Raw genomic sequence first — 16,854 nt, 5'->3', positions numbered from 1 at the left:
GTGGGATTTTCCCTACAAGCAAGAAAGGACCATACTGAAACTGGGAAGCTTACCATCAAATTCTGCTGGACCAACACCTACTATTATTATTGACATTGGAAGCCTTGCAGCCTTCAAAAGAGCAAGAAAAATACATATTATAATTCACAATTTGCAAATATTACATTAAAACATTTTTAAAGAACACTTTCATATGCTTGGAAAGGTGTACAGTACGTTATTGAAACAAGCTATTCATCCCTCATTAACATCTTCATAAATTGAATTAATTGGCAAAAACATGCAAATTATTACTTCAGGTATTCACAATTAAATGAAATATTAAGCATCCCATCTTTCAGTTGCCTCTGGGCCAAACTAGAAGATTGCTTTTTTTAAAGAGTTGGGTCTGAGTCCCCTGGACCCAACTCAGGCTCCCTGCAGCCACACTGAAGCTGTGGGGAATGTCTATTTTAAAATAAAGCTGAGCCTGTGTGGGCTCAGAACCCCACTATGGGGGGGAGAAAGGGCTCTTACCTCCCCCCAGCTGTTTTCTGCACCAAAACAACGCTGGGAGGGAAGTTGTTTCCGTTTTGGCTGTTTCATATGCACAGAGTACTCCATGTGGAGCAGCAAAAATGGGGAGATAATTCCCTCCCCCCCAGCACTTTTTCAGCACAGGAAAATGGCAGTGGTGGTGAGCTCTTCTTCCCCCATGGTGGTGTTACAAGCCCAAAAGGCTTTGCTTTATTTTTAAATAGCCATTCCCTATACCTCCTGTATGGCTGTGGGGCACCTAGACCCAACTCTTAACCCCTCCCCCCCCCCAATGTCTAGTTTGGCCCTTGGAGGAAGATGTAAAAGCTGTTTGGTGAGCACAACTGCTGTAGTAAAACAACACTTATGGCCCAGGATGTGGTCTCAGGGCCTATGGTGCAGCCACCTTGTGTTTGCAAGCATGCTTGTATCTGTTCAGTGCCTGCATGGGAAACCCTTCGTATATTGCATTAAATTCTATGGTAAAAGAAAGACAGAAAACTCAGCTGCACATTTGCTTTCTTGCACATTCTATCTTGTTTGAAGAAACATTCTGGAACTCTTATATTTGATGGAACTCTCATACAACCACCAGTCATAATCCAGCCACAGTTATTTTAGATCCCAGTGATTTCAGTGAAAGAGGCCTAAGTGTGTGCTTAGCTTTTAGTTTAACTGAGTTTGCAGGGATTAACAGACACTCTCCTTCTCACACTTATCTGGTAGCACTAGTAATAATAATAAATAAATTTTATTTTATTTGCGGCTAATATGCCAGATAAAACAGAAACTGACCATACAGAGTAGATGTGCTAGCACTAGTAATAAGCTGCACTGCTACAATCCAAGGACTGTAAAAGTGCATAAAAGGGTAAATTCTTCAAACATGTGGCTCCTTTCTGGCCTATTTGCTTTAAACCAGAGTTATTGGAGAAGTAGTGAATGTGAAGCTCCAATTAGTTTTCATATTTCTCATAAAGCTGTATGCGCTGCAGGCTAAGTCTGCTCTGGATGCCTTTACAGCAAAAAGAATAACATTTAGGAAGCAGCAGTGGCCTGAGGTCAGGGGTTTCCTGATTAGTTTCAAAGCTGTTCTTCTGCTTTGGCCTTTTGGAGGAAATGTACATCTATCTTGCTCAAAAAAGGCTTTTCTATCTGAATCCTGGTGAGGATTTTGTTGCTGCTATTCACTTTTGCTTTTTTGTGGTGGGTGGATGTGCATTTACAGCACACAGGTGCGCACGAGGGAGTTTACTGAATGATGGCTTTATTGTTTTTAATTTTTTGGTAAACTGCACAGAGGTTTGGCAAGGAGGCATGCAAATATTTCATTTGCAAAAATATAAATGTATCTTACCACCTACAGAATCCAGAATACAGGCAAAATTTGGGCCATGAAGGCAGTATGGGTTGAAGAGCAGAAATTGACAGCATATTCATATATGAAGTGTGGAAAAGGAAGACAGATAGATGGATGGATAGCTGAAAGTTACAGTTCATAATCTGCATGACCCAAACATTTAATCTCCAATGTTTTACAAAGCCAACCTATGGTACATTACTTAATTCTTTTTAAAAATACATTGTTTTCATGGAAGGCCAAGTTTAAATACCACTTACATTCACTATGGACTCCTTTGTTTGAGCCATATCAGAAATTACTCCATCTGTAATAATGAGAAGAACAAAATACTGGGAGCCATCTTTTACTGAGGCAGCATATCTAAAAAAACACATACAAACCACAGTTTTAATGTCAGTGAATAAAACATTAATAATGCCTTTAAATCTACATTTATGCACTCCTGAAATGAACTATTAAACCATGCACAACGTTTCAAAAAGTTAAGCATATAAAACACATCATGAACTGTAACATGTACATTGATTATGACATTGAACACCCTTATGGGTATACACTCATTTTCAGCTAGCGCCCAATATAAATAAATAATACAGCAATATGACATGACAGTTTACAACACTGCTTCAGAGATGTCTCTAAATAATCTATGAATCAAGCTTTTAAAGAAGTTGGCATGAAAAATGTTAAACACTACACTGTTATGTTGTACTATCAGCAGTTAAAATGATTTGGAAAGACTCTCCCATTCTTGTTAACCTAGCTGGCTTTGTCAGCCATGTAAACCTCTTTCCTGTGCGATGCATTTACCCATAACAGTAAAATCACCTGTCACCCAAGTGGTGACAGCTCCAAAGATAGAAAAACCTAGTAATAATAATGCAAACCAATCCATTTATAATTATGTTAGACATTAATTCCTTGCAAGTTTCTAGTATTCTCAGCAGAGACTGGTTCATGACAACATACAATTTCATTTGATGTTACAGTTCCTTCCATGTGGTGGAAAGTGTCCTCAAATCACAGATGACTATTATGACCCCATAGGGTTTTCAAAGCAAGAGGTGAATAGAGGTGGTTTGTCACTGCCTGCCTCTATGCAACAACCCTGAACTTCCTTGGTGGTCTCTCATCCAAGTACTAACCAGAGCCGACCCTGCTTAGCTGCTAGCCTGGGCATCCAGGTCAGGGTATTCCTATCAAAGGAATACCTTATGGCTGCACACCAGTGAGAAAAACTAGCTCTTAGACATCTTAACTTTAAGCTCTCCTAGAAAAGAATGACGGTGAACTTAGAAAGGTGTAACTCTGCTTAGGATTTCACTGTGAGTTACATTTCTGATGCTTTACTGTTGTAAAGTCCAATGTTAAAACTAGTCTGTGGAAAAATCAAATACAGCTTTAACTCCCAAACTGATAAACCCCTACCTCCTTTTTCAATATCTGCCGATCCCCACTGTACCCTTGTGGTCTGGAGAGAAAGCCAGCAAGAGCCAATCAGGGCCTTTGGAAACTTTGGAGGGAGAAGGAAGGGGAGTAACAAAGACAAAAAGAGTAGTTTAATGACTCTGGCTCAGAGAGGGTTCAGAGTAGGGCTACCAGGCTTCCAGTGAGGGCAGGGAATCCTTTGCCCCCAGCTTCTGTTGCCTGTCGCAGCTTGGACCAATTGAGGGAGATTTTTTTTTAAGGCAGCATTACATATGACTCTACATCACTTCCAGCAAAAAACCAGAAGTGACATAGGTTGTTTATGCATGGGAGTTTTACTTTCCTGTTGCGAATCTATGCACCAGCAGTCTCCAAGCTCTAATCAGGAAGCATTTGAGTCCCCGCCCATTGAAATGCTGCTTTGTAATTGGCTGTAGTGCTCATTGTGAGAGAAACATCCTCTCCACAGAAACCCAATTGCTGAGTTAAAAAGCAATAAAAAAAAGAAACATGGAACTCTCTAAAAGGAATGGGGGGGGGGGGAAACGGAAGCCTCGTTTTTAAAATCTTTTCTTCTGCTCAGAAAGAACTCAGAGGAAGCATTTGAATCCCCACCCCTTGACATGCAGGAAGTCCTGGGATTTGTGAGGGCTGGCCACAAAGTCATCTCTAATGGACAGAAAAACTCATGCGTAACTCCAAGGAACAACCAAGACAAACCGGAGGCAAAAGTGAGTGAAAGCACCTATTCATGAACAACCATAGAGTGGCTTAAGAAATCAGTGGAAATGCTTTGGTTTTACCACAGAGTTTCTGATGATTCCTAGAGATACTCTATGTCACTTACAGGTTTTTACCAAAAGTGATGTAGCATCACAGCCAGCATCGCGGCCCACCCATGTCCCTGCCCACACCCTTCCTGATGGTTGCCTGGCAACTCTCCTGAAGGCTCCTTAGGCAGATTAGGAATCTCTCTTGTCACTTCCGGTGCAAATGAGCTATTTAGTGTTGTGGCCTAGCATGTGGCACACATTGGTTAATGGTTTCTGGGTTACTAGGAAGTTACAAGGTAGATGGAGGCCTGTGTTTTAAAAAGGCTCCTATGTCATTTAAATGATTAGGAAACCTGTGGGAAAAGTCACAGCTTTTAAAGTCCTCAGCAGTATGGCAGTATCAGGTGTTCTCTCTACTTGACACACTATATATATTCTACTTTCATATCTCTCTGTCTCAATAAGTCATGCTTGTATAAAGTTGGTCCTGAACATCCAAAATTAATTTTCCCCTCACTGTAAAATAAACCTTTATCTTGTTGTGGACAGATACACTGACAACTGCCCTTATATACCATGACAAGAGCTTTGAAAGAATTGTCATTGCAATCACCAAAATGTTTCCTAAACATTTCCTAAACATCTAAAAATCAGGGCAGGGCATTCCTATCAGGAGAATACCTTATGGATGCATACCAGTGAAAAAAACAAGCTCAGTGTACAATTGAAATGATTTCTATTGCGAATTTCAAATAAATACTGACTAGAATGCTCATTAGTAGTACAAATGCTTTTCTTCTACTTTCTATCTTTCACTAACTGTCACACATCCACATGAACAGCCCAAGAGAGGCACTTACTCAAAGGCAATATATGCCTCGTGCCTGATAATGCCTAAGCTGGAACACAAACACTTGAGTGAGAGAATGATAAAGCTTTGCGTTCTTGATCACCATTGAATAATATTCATTTTTCAGACTTCAATATAATTACATGGGCAATGAAGGCTCAGTACCCTAAACTTTCTCTGAAGAGATGTCACAATAATTACCTTGCTACATGGTTAACAACAGGAGCAAAGTTTGTTGGTCCATAAAGCTGTACAGATTTTAGACTCCTGTAGTATGCCTCCATTACACCATCTATTCCATGGCAGTAAGGATTTTGAGGGTTTCCATTCTGTAAGTGGAAGAAGAGTGATTACTGCTTATAGAAATGGTGTGTATAACATTGACATGACAGTGCAAGACTGACATCAAGCTCTAAACACAGAATCTGGAATTCTCAATGGAGCAGATAACCCCATAGTACAGCACATTGTTTTTACCTGTTAGGACATAAGAAACATCCAGTCTGTCACTTTTTTTATTTTGTAAAAAATGTGTAATCAAAAACATGCTACAATGTACTGGTGATAAACCTTTGGCAAAATGAAATCTACTATTAGATTTGGACTTTAATTAATTTGGACTTTGCATGCTTCTACCACAGAAAGGCTGTGTGACTTCCTTTTCTCCAGTAACGTTTTCTCCCAAACAAAAAAATTGCAATGTTTATATAGTCTCCACTGATGGTGAGAGAGACAAATATTATGCTGTATCACAAATAACAGGAACTATGTGAAATAAGTCGGTGAGGATGGTGATCAGAAAAGGAGGAGATATCTAGGGGTGTGCAAAAAAAAATCCAGAAAAATCCAGATTTGGGTATGTTGGACCCGAAAATTTTCAGGATTCCTAAATATTCCTGAATCCCAATACCAGTATGTTTTTCCCCACAGGTTATTTGTGGGAATCTGAAAAAAAATATTGGTTCCATAATAGCCTATGGGGAATCTTTCTGGGGGCTCTGGGGGGCTGTTTTTTTAAGATAGATGAACCAAATTTTCAGCATAGCTGCTGGTGACTCTCCTTACAAGAACCCTCAAGTTAGGTAAAGTTTTGGTCAGGGGGCCCAATTTTATGGGGCCCCACTTTTCCTCCCCTTGGGCACCCATAACATTCTTCTATGCAGAAAATTTGGTGCCTCTACCTTAAAAAACAGTCCCCTGCCCAGAGCCCTGGAAATATTCCAATAGACTATAATGGAACAGAAGGGAGGGGGAGATTTAAACTTTAAAGAGCTGCAGAGTTCAGCACAAATGTGCCAAAGCAGTTTTTTGTCTTTTAAAAGGGGTTTTTTTCCCTTTCTATTGCTGTAGCCAGTGATTCCAAAATGATCCCAGGAAAAGGCTGAATTTTTTTTGGCTTTTCAGGATCGGGATTACCGGCTACAGTTTAACAAGCCATTTTTTTCCTGGTTTGGCTTTACCGAATACACATTCTTGGAAAGAGCCAATTCATACAACCGCTTTTGAAGCTTGTTTCCATCCTTGGTGATTGCAATCATACTCAAAATAAAAATTCAGCTCCCACCATAAGAACAAAAGAACTCCCCTGAGGGATCATACCAGGAATCATCAAGTTCGGCATCTTAAAGGCGGTAAGCCAGATTCCTCTGGGAAGTCTACTAGTAGGATATGGAACCTCTTTCCCATAGTTTGCTACCCAGCAGGTGAAGTAAAAAGGCAAAATACCTCTGAATCTGCAGGTTCTATTTAGCTAGTAGGTCCCAAGTCCTCATTTAGCATGCCTTTCCCAAACACAATGAGTAGAAGATGAGGTTTGAGGACAGAAGCAAAGGAGATTATAAATGATGCATAATATTCAGCCTCTTCTGCTATTGAACCTGCCAGTTCCCAGGCTTAGATGAGGCATCCTCGGAGGAAGAAGACACTCACTGAAGAACTTAGTACATACAGTGACCTGCATGATCCAACATTCCTCAGGGCAGCAGGTTTGAAGGACTCTCCATCCTGGGAACCTTTGGAATCCTCAAACTCATTGTCAGAGCTACACTGCCCGTTCAGGACCAATACTATCAGCCCTGAACTCCAGGAACAGTGGCAAGCTTTTGCTGAAGCCTTCATCAGAAGATAAAGCACTAATTTGGCAGCACGGCTGCTGCTTTTTACCCTGCTGGACTGCCTCAGTGTTAACACAACTACGTTTCATCTGGTGAGCAGACTGTGATCCATCTTTTCATACTGAAACCTTGTGACAATCATTTATTGTAACCCTGAAGCTAGATTGCTACACTTTGTGGCATGTCGGGCTCAATAACTGATTAAAAGCTTCATCTGGTGTATAATGTTAAATATTACAAAGGGATTAGTGCTTGGCAGAATATTACCATAGCGCTCTTGGGAGGGCATTGCTTTTCTATATTTTCATGGAACTATTAAAGACACTCCATAAAAGTGAGTGTGGTGTAGTAGACAAGGATCTGGGAGACCCAGGTTCAAATCCCTACTTTGCCAATGGGAGCTCACTGGGAAACCTTGGGCCTTCTACACATTCTTAGCCTAACCTACCTCATGGGTTATTGTATGGATAAAATTGAAGAGAGGAGAATGATAAAAGCTGCTTTGTGGGGAAAGGTGTAATATAAATGAAGTAAATAAATACTAAATATAGCTGAAGATGGGGGGCAGATAAAAGGTAGGTTGGTGGGTGGGTGGGAAGGAAGGAAGGAAGGAGAGAAGGAAGCAGGGGAAAGTGAGGATATGGGGGTTGCCAGGAGGAGAGAAAGAAGAAATATTGTATAGTGTGTGGAGGGAAATACAGGGGAAAGTGAGGTGCTGTTGCAAGCCCTTGCAGGTTCCCCACCATGCTACTGGGCCCTGCTCAGCAGCTGGCACAGCACAAACTAGGGCACAGTTTTCCCAAATAGAGACTGCCAGGAAGAGGGAAGAAGGGAAAGATGATGATAGAGGGGCAGAAAAAGGAAGGTTGGTTGTTGGGAGGAGAGAGGCTGAGGGGCTTCAGGAAACGGAAAAAGCAAACAGTGGAGGAGGAGAAAATGAAATGCCTCCCCACATCCAAGTGGTTCCCTCACATAATAAAAATAGTTGTCAGGTAGAAGCATAATTGTATAAACTAACCTTAAGCTCAGCACAATAATGGCATGGCAGGTTGAATTGCAGGTTCTTATCACAACACTAAATCTTCACTTTAGGCAAGCTGAAGAATCACTTGATGATGTTTATTTCACCTAACCCAGTGCTTCAAGGTCAACCTCACCCCATACAACTGCCATGACAAAATTCCTTTAAGGCTTCATTTATAGTGATCAGTTAAGACCCCTATGGATGAAACTGATCCTATGCAAGGTACAACTTTTTTAAAGCTGATACATATAGGAACATAATCAAAGAATCAAGTGACACAGTGGGTGAACACTTTGTTGTAGACCTGGTTAGAGGGTTAAACAGACCAACACTCAAACAACTGTCCTCTCTTATAGTGGCTGATATATACTATGAAAGTGTTAGGAGAGTTTCATTTCCTTGCTTGTCATGATTTAATAAGTAAACATTCCACAAGAAAGGGGCAGAATTTCATACAGTACTCAAAAAGCATTACTGTATCACTCAAATGAATTTGAGCACATGTGGATCCATGAATGCAAAAACCATGAAGTATAAAGATACGTATAAAAATAAAATGATATATCTAATTCTTACCAAAGCAAACTCATGAGATACTCTTCCATCTGGAGGCAGTTTTGCACCAAAACCTAGAGCTGGAAACATTTTGTCACTATCGTAGTCCTGAATAATTTCTCCTACTGCCCTTAAGGCCATTCCATATGCATTTAGCTGATATGGGTTCATATAGTGGAGGGAGGTTGGCTGAGCAGGATTGCCTATTGAAACAAAAAGGCATATTTGCAATGTCTTTATCTGGACCCAGGTTTTGCACACAAGTATAAAAGACCATTACACTGTTTTAATACTATTTGAACTGGTTGTTTGGGTATAAAATAGCAAGCTTAACAGATAAACTTGTATTTTTTAATCTAAATAATATTTCAAAACAGCTTGACAAATATCTGCCCGGATTTATTAAATATATCCATGAAATCCCTCACAGCAAAGTGTGGCATCTCATACGGATTCAGGCTTTGACATTAAGGTAACTTGTCTGGCCAAGCTGGAATTAATAGATAAAGACATTAATATAGTACAGACAATAAAATAAATGGAAATGTGTAGATTCTATCCTAAAATACTCACCATTTGAAGCTGTGAAATCAATAGCCACAGTGAAATTGATTTGAGTCCTATGAAACAAATAAATATGAACTACTTAAAAATTATTGTTTCTTAAGGAGGAAAGAAACAATGAAAACAATTAACATACCAGACAAATAAAATACTCAAGTTACAATGCACAGAATCCTGGTAAAAGTTCATCCACACCAAACTGAAACTATACTCATGCTGACATTACTTTGCCTCTTTAAAAGCAGAAGCATTTATGTATTCAATCTATTCCAGGGGACCCTCACCCCTAGGAGCAGCATTTTGGGCTGCTGTGACGGGAATGGCTAAAATAATTTATCCTCCTTGCTCCAGTGGAAATTCTAGGCAGGATCCAAGCCAATATGTTCAACTGCCTGAGAATCACACCAATTAGTGTAATCAACTTAAAGAAATACTCTCTAGATATTAACCAAAAGAAATATGACTTCAAATTTAATAAAAAGCTTTGTAAGTACTTATGAGTTTTTCAAGTAAACAGTTCTCACTAGGCTTTGAAATCTTAGCTATGATCCTGCTCTCCCATTCAGTAGTAAAGTAGGAAGCAAAGTCGACCTGTTGTGCCTAGATCACATGCCAGCTGCAGCCCATGTGTGCATGTACAGGCAAGCATAAGCAGGACCTCATTGCTGAGCAGCAACCAAAGGAAGGCATGTTCATAGGATCCAAACTATCCCTGACAACAGGTGCTCCCCAGTCTAACCACCCCTTTGAAATATAGATGAGTATTAGAGGCACATTCCAGTAAAAGCCATGTGGCATAGAGAAACATTTATTGAGTGCAGATGCAACCAATTAATACTGCTGTGATTTCAATTCAGTTGCACATGGGAACCCTTTGAGTCTTTGTGGGTATATTAACCAACCTATGCTAGTTGGTCACTCTAACATTACAGAACTCACTGCCACAAGATGTTTCTGTACCATCGCTTCCAGGAGCAGGTAAGGGCAGGTGCTCTAATATTTGATAACCAAGCATCTAATATCTAATAAGATCTAAAACATGTAATTACTGTTTATCTTTTAAGCTGCTTTTTCTTAATTTGATGATGATTCTATGATTGTTTCATTACATTTTATTAATAATAATCTAAATTGCTGTGAGTTGTCTATATAGGGGTGTACAGATTGTGCAATATAAACAAACAAGCAACTGGCATGCACATTTGACTGAAAGTAATTCATTAATATACAGAATCCAAACTTGGATGTGTACTGATTCAAACCAAGAAAACTTTCAACGGATCTGTAGTTCTTATAATATAGCTTGATTAATGCTCCCACAAGTATGTAACAGTACTTGCACGGCAGAGGAGTGTGTTTTGTCATTACATCAAAGGGGCTCTCATTCATCAAACATGTGGCAAAAAGACAAGATATGAGGTCTGATTTATAGCATCAAATTAACATGGTGGGAGCTAAAGCTAAAATCTAGTTAGTGGAGCTCAAATACAAATGAGAACACAGCTCCACTTAATGGAATACCATTTAACTTTTGGGTTGAGTGATTTATTCAAAGTCTGTATTTAAGCCCCCAAATGTACAGACTTCTTAATGAATTTTAATTGTGCCTAAGCTGTCCTTTGTAAGCATCACATATTAAGTACTGAAACTAAAAACAGAGTCAGAAGGGCAGGAAGGCAGGTGTGATGCTACCAGCTCCTAACTGTCATATACTTTCCTTTACCAACTATCAAATCTTTGTTGGATGAGGTAGCTTTACAGAGCTCAAAGACACCTCAATATCATGGAAGATTTCAAACTCAAAGTATGATTTTTATATCAAAATCACAAGCACAGCAAAAAACAAATGCCAATGCTGTCATTTTAATGAGATGGGTTTTTTTTGGGGGGGGGGAATGCATATTATTTCCAACCAACAACAGAATGCTATGATAAAAGTACAGCGAGAAGGAATAGAAAGAGGTCTATATTGTGATTCTACCACACTCTTGGTCCAATGGCAGCCTGTTTGAAGCACCACATATTAACGGTGTGTGTGGTGGACTGGCAGAGGGAGCAACACAAGGGTTACCATGGTGGTGGATTGGGTGTGGCCTGAAGGTCACAACATCAGGCACAACTGGGTGATGGGTGCAGCTGCAGCCCTGACTAGGGAAGGTGTACAGTTAGGTTGATAGGGTTGGCACTGGAGAAGGGCCACTTCCATGGTTTCCCAGATGATGGCAATTACTAGGGTGGGATTTAAAGGTGGTGTGCTGAGGAGCTGTGAGGTGGAGAAAAAGGTTGCCATGTGCCAATCAGTGAAGGGGGTGATGCGGTCAGAGCAGGGAGTGACATAGCTCCCCTGCGTTGGAGAAGACCACCTGAACTACTTCTGGCAATAAAGTAAGTGGAAAGTGTGTCTGGAGTCCTGTGCCTTGCTTGGGGGGCATTAAGACCCGACCTCTTCCCAGCCTTCTGTGCACACCCATGCTTCCCCCTCTCTGCTCTAGGCCGGAGGTGGACCCCAGACTTCAGGGTATCTAACACATATATACAGCTGTATAAAAATGCCCAATCTGATTGCAAGCCAATGCATGTTTTGACCCTACAGTTTTGACCTTACAGCTTACATTTTATCCCTCCAATGTGTCTTTGTACTTGAATGTTTATTTTTCAAGATACAACCAATTATTATTGGCTGTGCATATAATATCAACAATAATTTCTTTAGAAAGGTTTTTTTATGTCAGAATTATCACTTACCCGCCTTTAATATAGTCAAGGAATGAAACTTCTGTTTCCACTAGGAAGGAAAGTAATGTTACCTGAGAGCAAGTGACACAGAACATTTCATGAATGTTAACCTTTGAAATAGGCACAAATATAAAAATACAGTATTTTATCAATTCAGAGGCATTATTATTATTTTCCACTATGTTGGAAGATAAGCATTTCATCATTTGGAAATGACACATTTATATATTTTTTTAATTCATGCCCCCCTTTCATAAGATCTATCTGGCAAAAATTCTGTCCTCTAACGCACATTCCCTGCCATGTATGATGTTCTGCAAATGTGATTCCTTTTCTCCAGCCACATCCAGTACCAGCTCCCTTGTACATACAGAGCTATAACTATATGTTCAAAGCACTGCACAGACATTTTTGCATAAGTTAACAACAATGAAACAAGGCTGGCAAAATTTATATCCATTGGTAAATCAAACACACTTTAGCAGTAGCTTGATCTACAGTGCACCACGACACAATCAAATTCATTGTAAAGGGTGGAAAGTTATTATGGGTAGGCACAGAACAATTTTGATATAAAAGCTAACATTTCCTGATGTTACTGCATGACTCTGATGAGTGAACAAAACTACGAATGCTATGGAGCAGTCTGCTTTTGCCAGACTTCTGTTTCTGGTGTTAAAAACAGGAGCAGTAACAGTTATCAGAGGGCTTTTCAGTTATCCCCTTTTCTTCTTTCAGCAAAGAAAGTAAACCATCTCAAATTTAGCTTCTAAAGTGCTTTGCAAGACTTTGCAAGCATTCAACTGTGAACCAGACTACTGGCAATTTAATTCACAGGGAATCTGAAAGGCCATTTTGGACAGAAAATTAACCAGCCCAAGCCATCTGACCTCTGATGATCTGGGCCAGTGGGGGAAGATGCTGGAAACCTTCTACCCCCATTGCTCAACTGATCTGCATCTGTGCTGGAGCACAGATTCCAATCAAATGAACAAGGGGTGCTGGTAAGCTACAGGGGAGAGAGGAAGAGGATACAGAAGAGAGAGGAAGACACATACAGCAGCAGAATGATGCAGGGGGGGGGAAGGGAGGACCCTCTTCCCAGACTGGTGATGGCCTGGGAGACATGGACCCAGAAGCATGCAAGAGACACCCTAGTCACAGCCAGCCAGCTGATCAGGGATGTGGACTTGGAGAGGAGGAAAGCATGGACAAGGAAGTGTACAGGAACATTTTGTCATGAGCCCCCACTTTTTATGTCAGAATATCATACCCCAAGTTCTTTAGAGAAGCTTTAGCATAGACCATATGTCCCCCCCATTGTTTAGTTGATGGTTTGTGGACCGATTACAGCAGAGTGAGAGAACAAAGGGTTTTTAGTGCACCTTCTATTTGTTGACCGTTATTGACTGGTTTTAAATCATATACTGGGATGTTGTATGATATATTGTTTTTAACTGATTGTTGTTAGCTGCCCTGAGCCATGCTTGGGCAGGGGGGTTGGTGGGATATAAGTAAAAAATATAAATAAATAAATGCTAAATTAAAGACTAAATATATCTCACTCTAAGATGAATAAGAACAACATCCCCCTGCCTGCTTTTCCATTGAGCAGCAACTACAGGCTCATGGTGCGTTAAATAATAGTCAATTGGTGCTACAGTCCCACCAGATTTGTCTGAATTTTTTACTGGATGGTAGGACCCCCTCCTTGAACTCCAAATTTGGTATAGTACAGTTCTTAAAGGCCCATCTATTGTCCTGAGATCAGTTGGAACCTTAAACATCTCCTTAAACTGGGTAATTAGATTATTGTTATCATTTGATGGCCCAGCTATTCCAACTTTGATTATGCAACGGAAAAACGTTCTGATCTCAAGGTGTACTTTCCCTTCCCGGGTTTTTAACAACATTCTACACACCCCTCTCTTAAGATCAGAGCCTCTAGGGGTCAAAACAGGCCATGTTTAAGAGTGGGCCCAGTGGCACAGTCAACCCTTCAGAGTGTGATCTCATTCGTTGGGATGAACCTCCCATTCATTTGGAGTCTGGGGGGGGACTCTCCAACTACATATGCTATTGAGAGTTTGAGACAAATTTAATCAATTACTTTAAAGATCTCCCATCAGTGAATAAGAACAAATGGAAAATCGTGTACTTAACTGTTCCTGAATTAATGTATTTTTTCTTTTTTCCCCTTTTCTTTGGATTTATTACCTAGAAAAACAAATAGAAATATGTTAATTTGTATGCATGCAATGTTGTGAAATCCTTAGATATTTTGAAGTAATTGTTCTTCAAATTTTGAACCCAGCTTCCCCGTTATAAACTTGTTCCAGACTATGGGTTTATGAAGTCCAGAGTTCTACTTCCTAGATGCAGTTAGTCAGATGTTTCCAAAAAGCCCACAAGCAGGTTGTCTAAACTGATGACCACAAACAAAGAAATTTAAACTGTATTCTCAAGATAGTGATTCACACAAAAAGACCTATTTCAACAACAATTAATTTCATGGGTTCCCAAACAGACTATTATTTACATCTAAAAAATGAGACAACATTTTAAGACTATGTGCATAACTGATGAAGAATTTGGTTGAAGGAGCACAAAATAAAAAGGAAAAGCCCACAGTACATATTTCATTACTTTCATGAAATTTTATGGTTTACTAACTATTCAGCGGTACATAACAGCTGACTTGAAGCATGAGTTCATAGACAAGTTACCAATCAAATATGAAATTTATTGTGGGATGATTTTTTGTAGGCCTATTTGTATCTGATAGAATGTTAGAACTGTAGCAGACTCCCAAAGAATCACATAGCTCCAATTCCGCTACAGTCAAGATTAAGTTCCATAGAAACAATGGAATGAGTTAGTCAGGACTAAACTAAATACTGTTTCTTTCAGTGACACTCCCGTAGCCATTTAACTTTTGTGACTGCAGTCCACAGAAACAAGTTTAGAAATCTGGACATATTAGAATAGTCACAGAATCACAATGGTAGTGAGTGCAGGAAGAAGAAAACTATCAAGCTGATACATTTTAATGTATCTGAGGAACTCACTGGAGGAAGCTTTGTGGTTTTATCCAGAACATGTTTAAATGACACATACAGTATTCAGAGCCTTAATGCAAGAACTAATTGGCCCATCAATATATTTAATTCTGAACATATCCCCAGAATGCAGAGTTAAAAATCTAAATGTACAAAGGGACATGTTTTGAAAACGGAGATTTTTCGACAAACCTGGGGCAACACTCAGGTTTGCAGAAAAATGTGAAAAGAAAAAAAAGGTGAGGGGTGTTCAAATCCAAATGGAGAATATCAGATGAGATCTCATAAGACCTCATGAGATTATGGATAGCATTGAGGAGATGTCTACCAACCTCACCAGAACAGGAGGCTTTCAGTCTAGAAAGGCAATGAATAAAGTGACCAGATTGCACAGATTATAAAGGCTCATAGACAATGAACAGTGTCATTATTTGAATTCTAAAACACACAACATGAATCAATGCACTTGTTTACCTCATACACATTAAACTGTGACTGTCCTCTGGACAGCTCTCGATAGCTTGTTGTGAATTCGCCAATAAAATCATGACTACAAATGGGGGAAAAAGAGATTTAGATTAGTAGATGCACATTGTCTATAAATTAAAGGTGGAAACAGATTATCTAATAGTTGCCGATACAAAAAGTCCAAGAAGCCATGCAGAGATATTTACTTTATATGGAGTTGAAGGTTTTGCTATTTAACCATCATCCCCAACTATTGGTCTTGCAGACATCACTCAGACATTTAGGGGGTGACAAGCCCTGTACACCCCATCTACAGCCCCAAATCTATGTGATAATGTAGTTTATAAAACCTATGTGGCTGAAAAATGTACTTAATTCAAAACTGCCTGATTGACCATGTTTTTATCCTTCTTCCTGAACTATCTAAACAGGGATAACAGAAACTACCAACTATGACAAAAAGCCCACAGCTGAAACACATACCATCTTGAAGAGATCACTTTTCTGTACCATAAAATAATTAATATGACTACTTCTTATGGACTTAATACAAAATCATACTCTCTAAGACAGCTAGTGCCACAAAAACTTTCACGATACATGATTATGACATTAGTATAATTGCAACAGTAAGTTTTGATAGTTCTATTTTTGGGGTTTATTAAAAAGTTGTAAGGAACTAGTACACCTTGCTTCTGGAGTCTGTGGAAGTTTAGCTTGGGATAGTATAAGAGGTTAATATGGATCATTTGAGTGGAGCATGGAGATAGAAAGAATATAAAGATGTCAGAGGCTAAAATAAATATCCTTTGTAGCAGTCACTTTCATGGCTACAGGGAGAAAAAGTCATAGGAGAAAATCCCCAAGGGATTAAAAAAGAGAAGACATATGAATTCTCCGAAGACACTCTAAACTTATAAAGCTTTTGTTGCAAAGACAGCCAATGAAGTCAAAATATTTTGAATATTTAGGAGGCAAACACTTTGCTATAGACTCTTGGACTTTAAAGAATTTAATCATAAATTCCTTTAGAATATTAATAAATAGTGATGTACAATAAGATACTTACCTTCCATCTCTATCCCAGTCATACACCTCTACCTTAATTGTTCTGTAAAGAAAAAACCAGAAAAGCTAATCACAAATAAATAAGGAAAACCTTGACCACAGAAATAAGTCGTATTCAGATAGTCAAAATTAATGTATTTTATTAGGGATCTAGTGTGAAATGTACAATTCCATATCTAATGACTAAATAGGAAGCTAATAGCCATTTATCTCTTTGCTTAAAAACAAGCGATAAAGTTGATGGGTTGGATCCCATGAAAAATCTCTGCTGATGGAAGGGATCTTTGTCAGAACAGTGGGACTTCCCTGCCTCTGCCTACAGCATAAAATGCCCCC

The 16,854-nt window shown here is 39.4% G+C and overlaps 1 protein-coding gene across 1 annotated transcript in view; it reads right to left on the bottom strand.

The window, feature by feature from the left end:
* The window catches only part of CPNE8 (copine 8), a 68,635-nt gene that overhangs the window by 4,856 nt on the left and 46,925 nt on the right, over nt 1–16,854 (bottom strand). The window contains exons 10-18 of the mRNA XM_056847228.1: nt 16,520–16,561; nt 15,457–15,532; nt 14,087–14,140; nt 11,933–11,994; nt 9,197–9,243; nt 8,645–8,826; nt 5,132–5,259; nt 2,137–2,239; nt 54–111 (exon numbers count right to left, since the gene is read on the bottom strand). Coding sequence (XP_056703206.1) covers nt 54–111; nt 2,137–2,239; nt 5,132–5,259; nt 8,645–8,826; nt 9,197–9,243; nt 11,933–11,994; nt 14,087–14,140; nt 15,457–15,532; nt 16,520–16,561 — 752 coding nt within the window. The remainder of the gene's footprint in view (nt 1–53; nt 112–2,136; nt 2,240–5,131; nt 5,260–8,644; nt 8,827–9,196; nt 9,244–11,932; nt 11,995–14,086; nt 14,141–15,456; nt 15,533–16,519; nt 16,562–16,854) is intronic.

Source organism: Euleptes europaea, chromosome 3 (assembly GCF_029931775.1).
Source record: "Euleptes europaea isolate rEulEur1 chromosome 3, rEulEur1.hap1, whole genome shotgun sequence".
In the NCBI taxonomy this organism is placed as follows: Eukaryota; Metazoa; Chordata; class Lepidosauria; order Squamata; family Sphaerodactylidae; genus Euleptes; species Euleptes europaea.
Note: the sequence above shows the minus strand (reverse complement) of the source record. Positions and strands in the feature narration are given on the sequence as shown.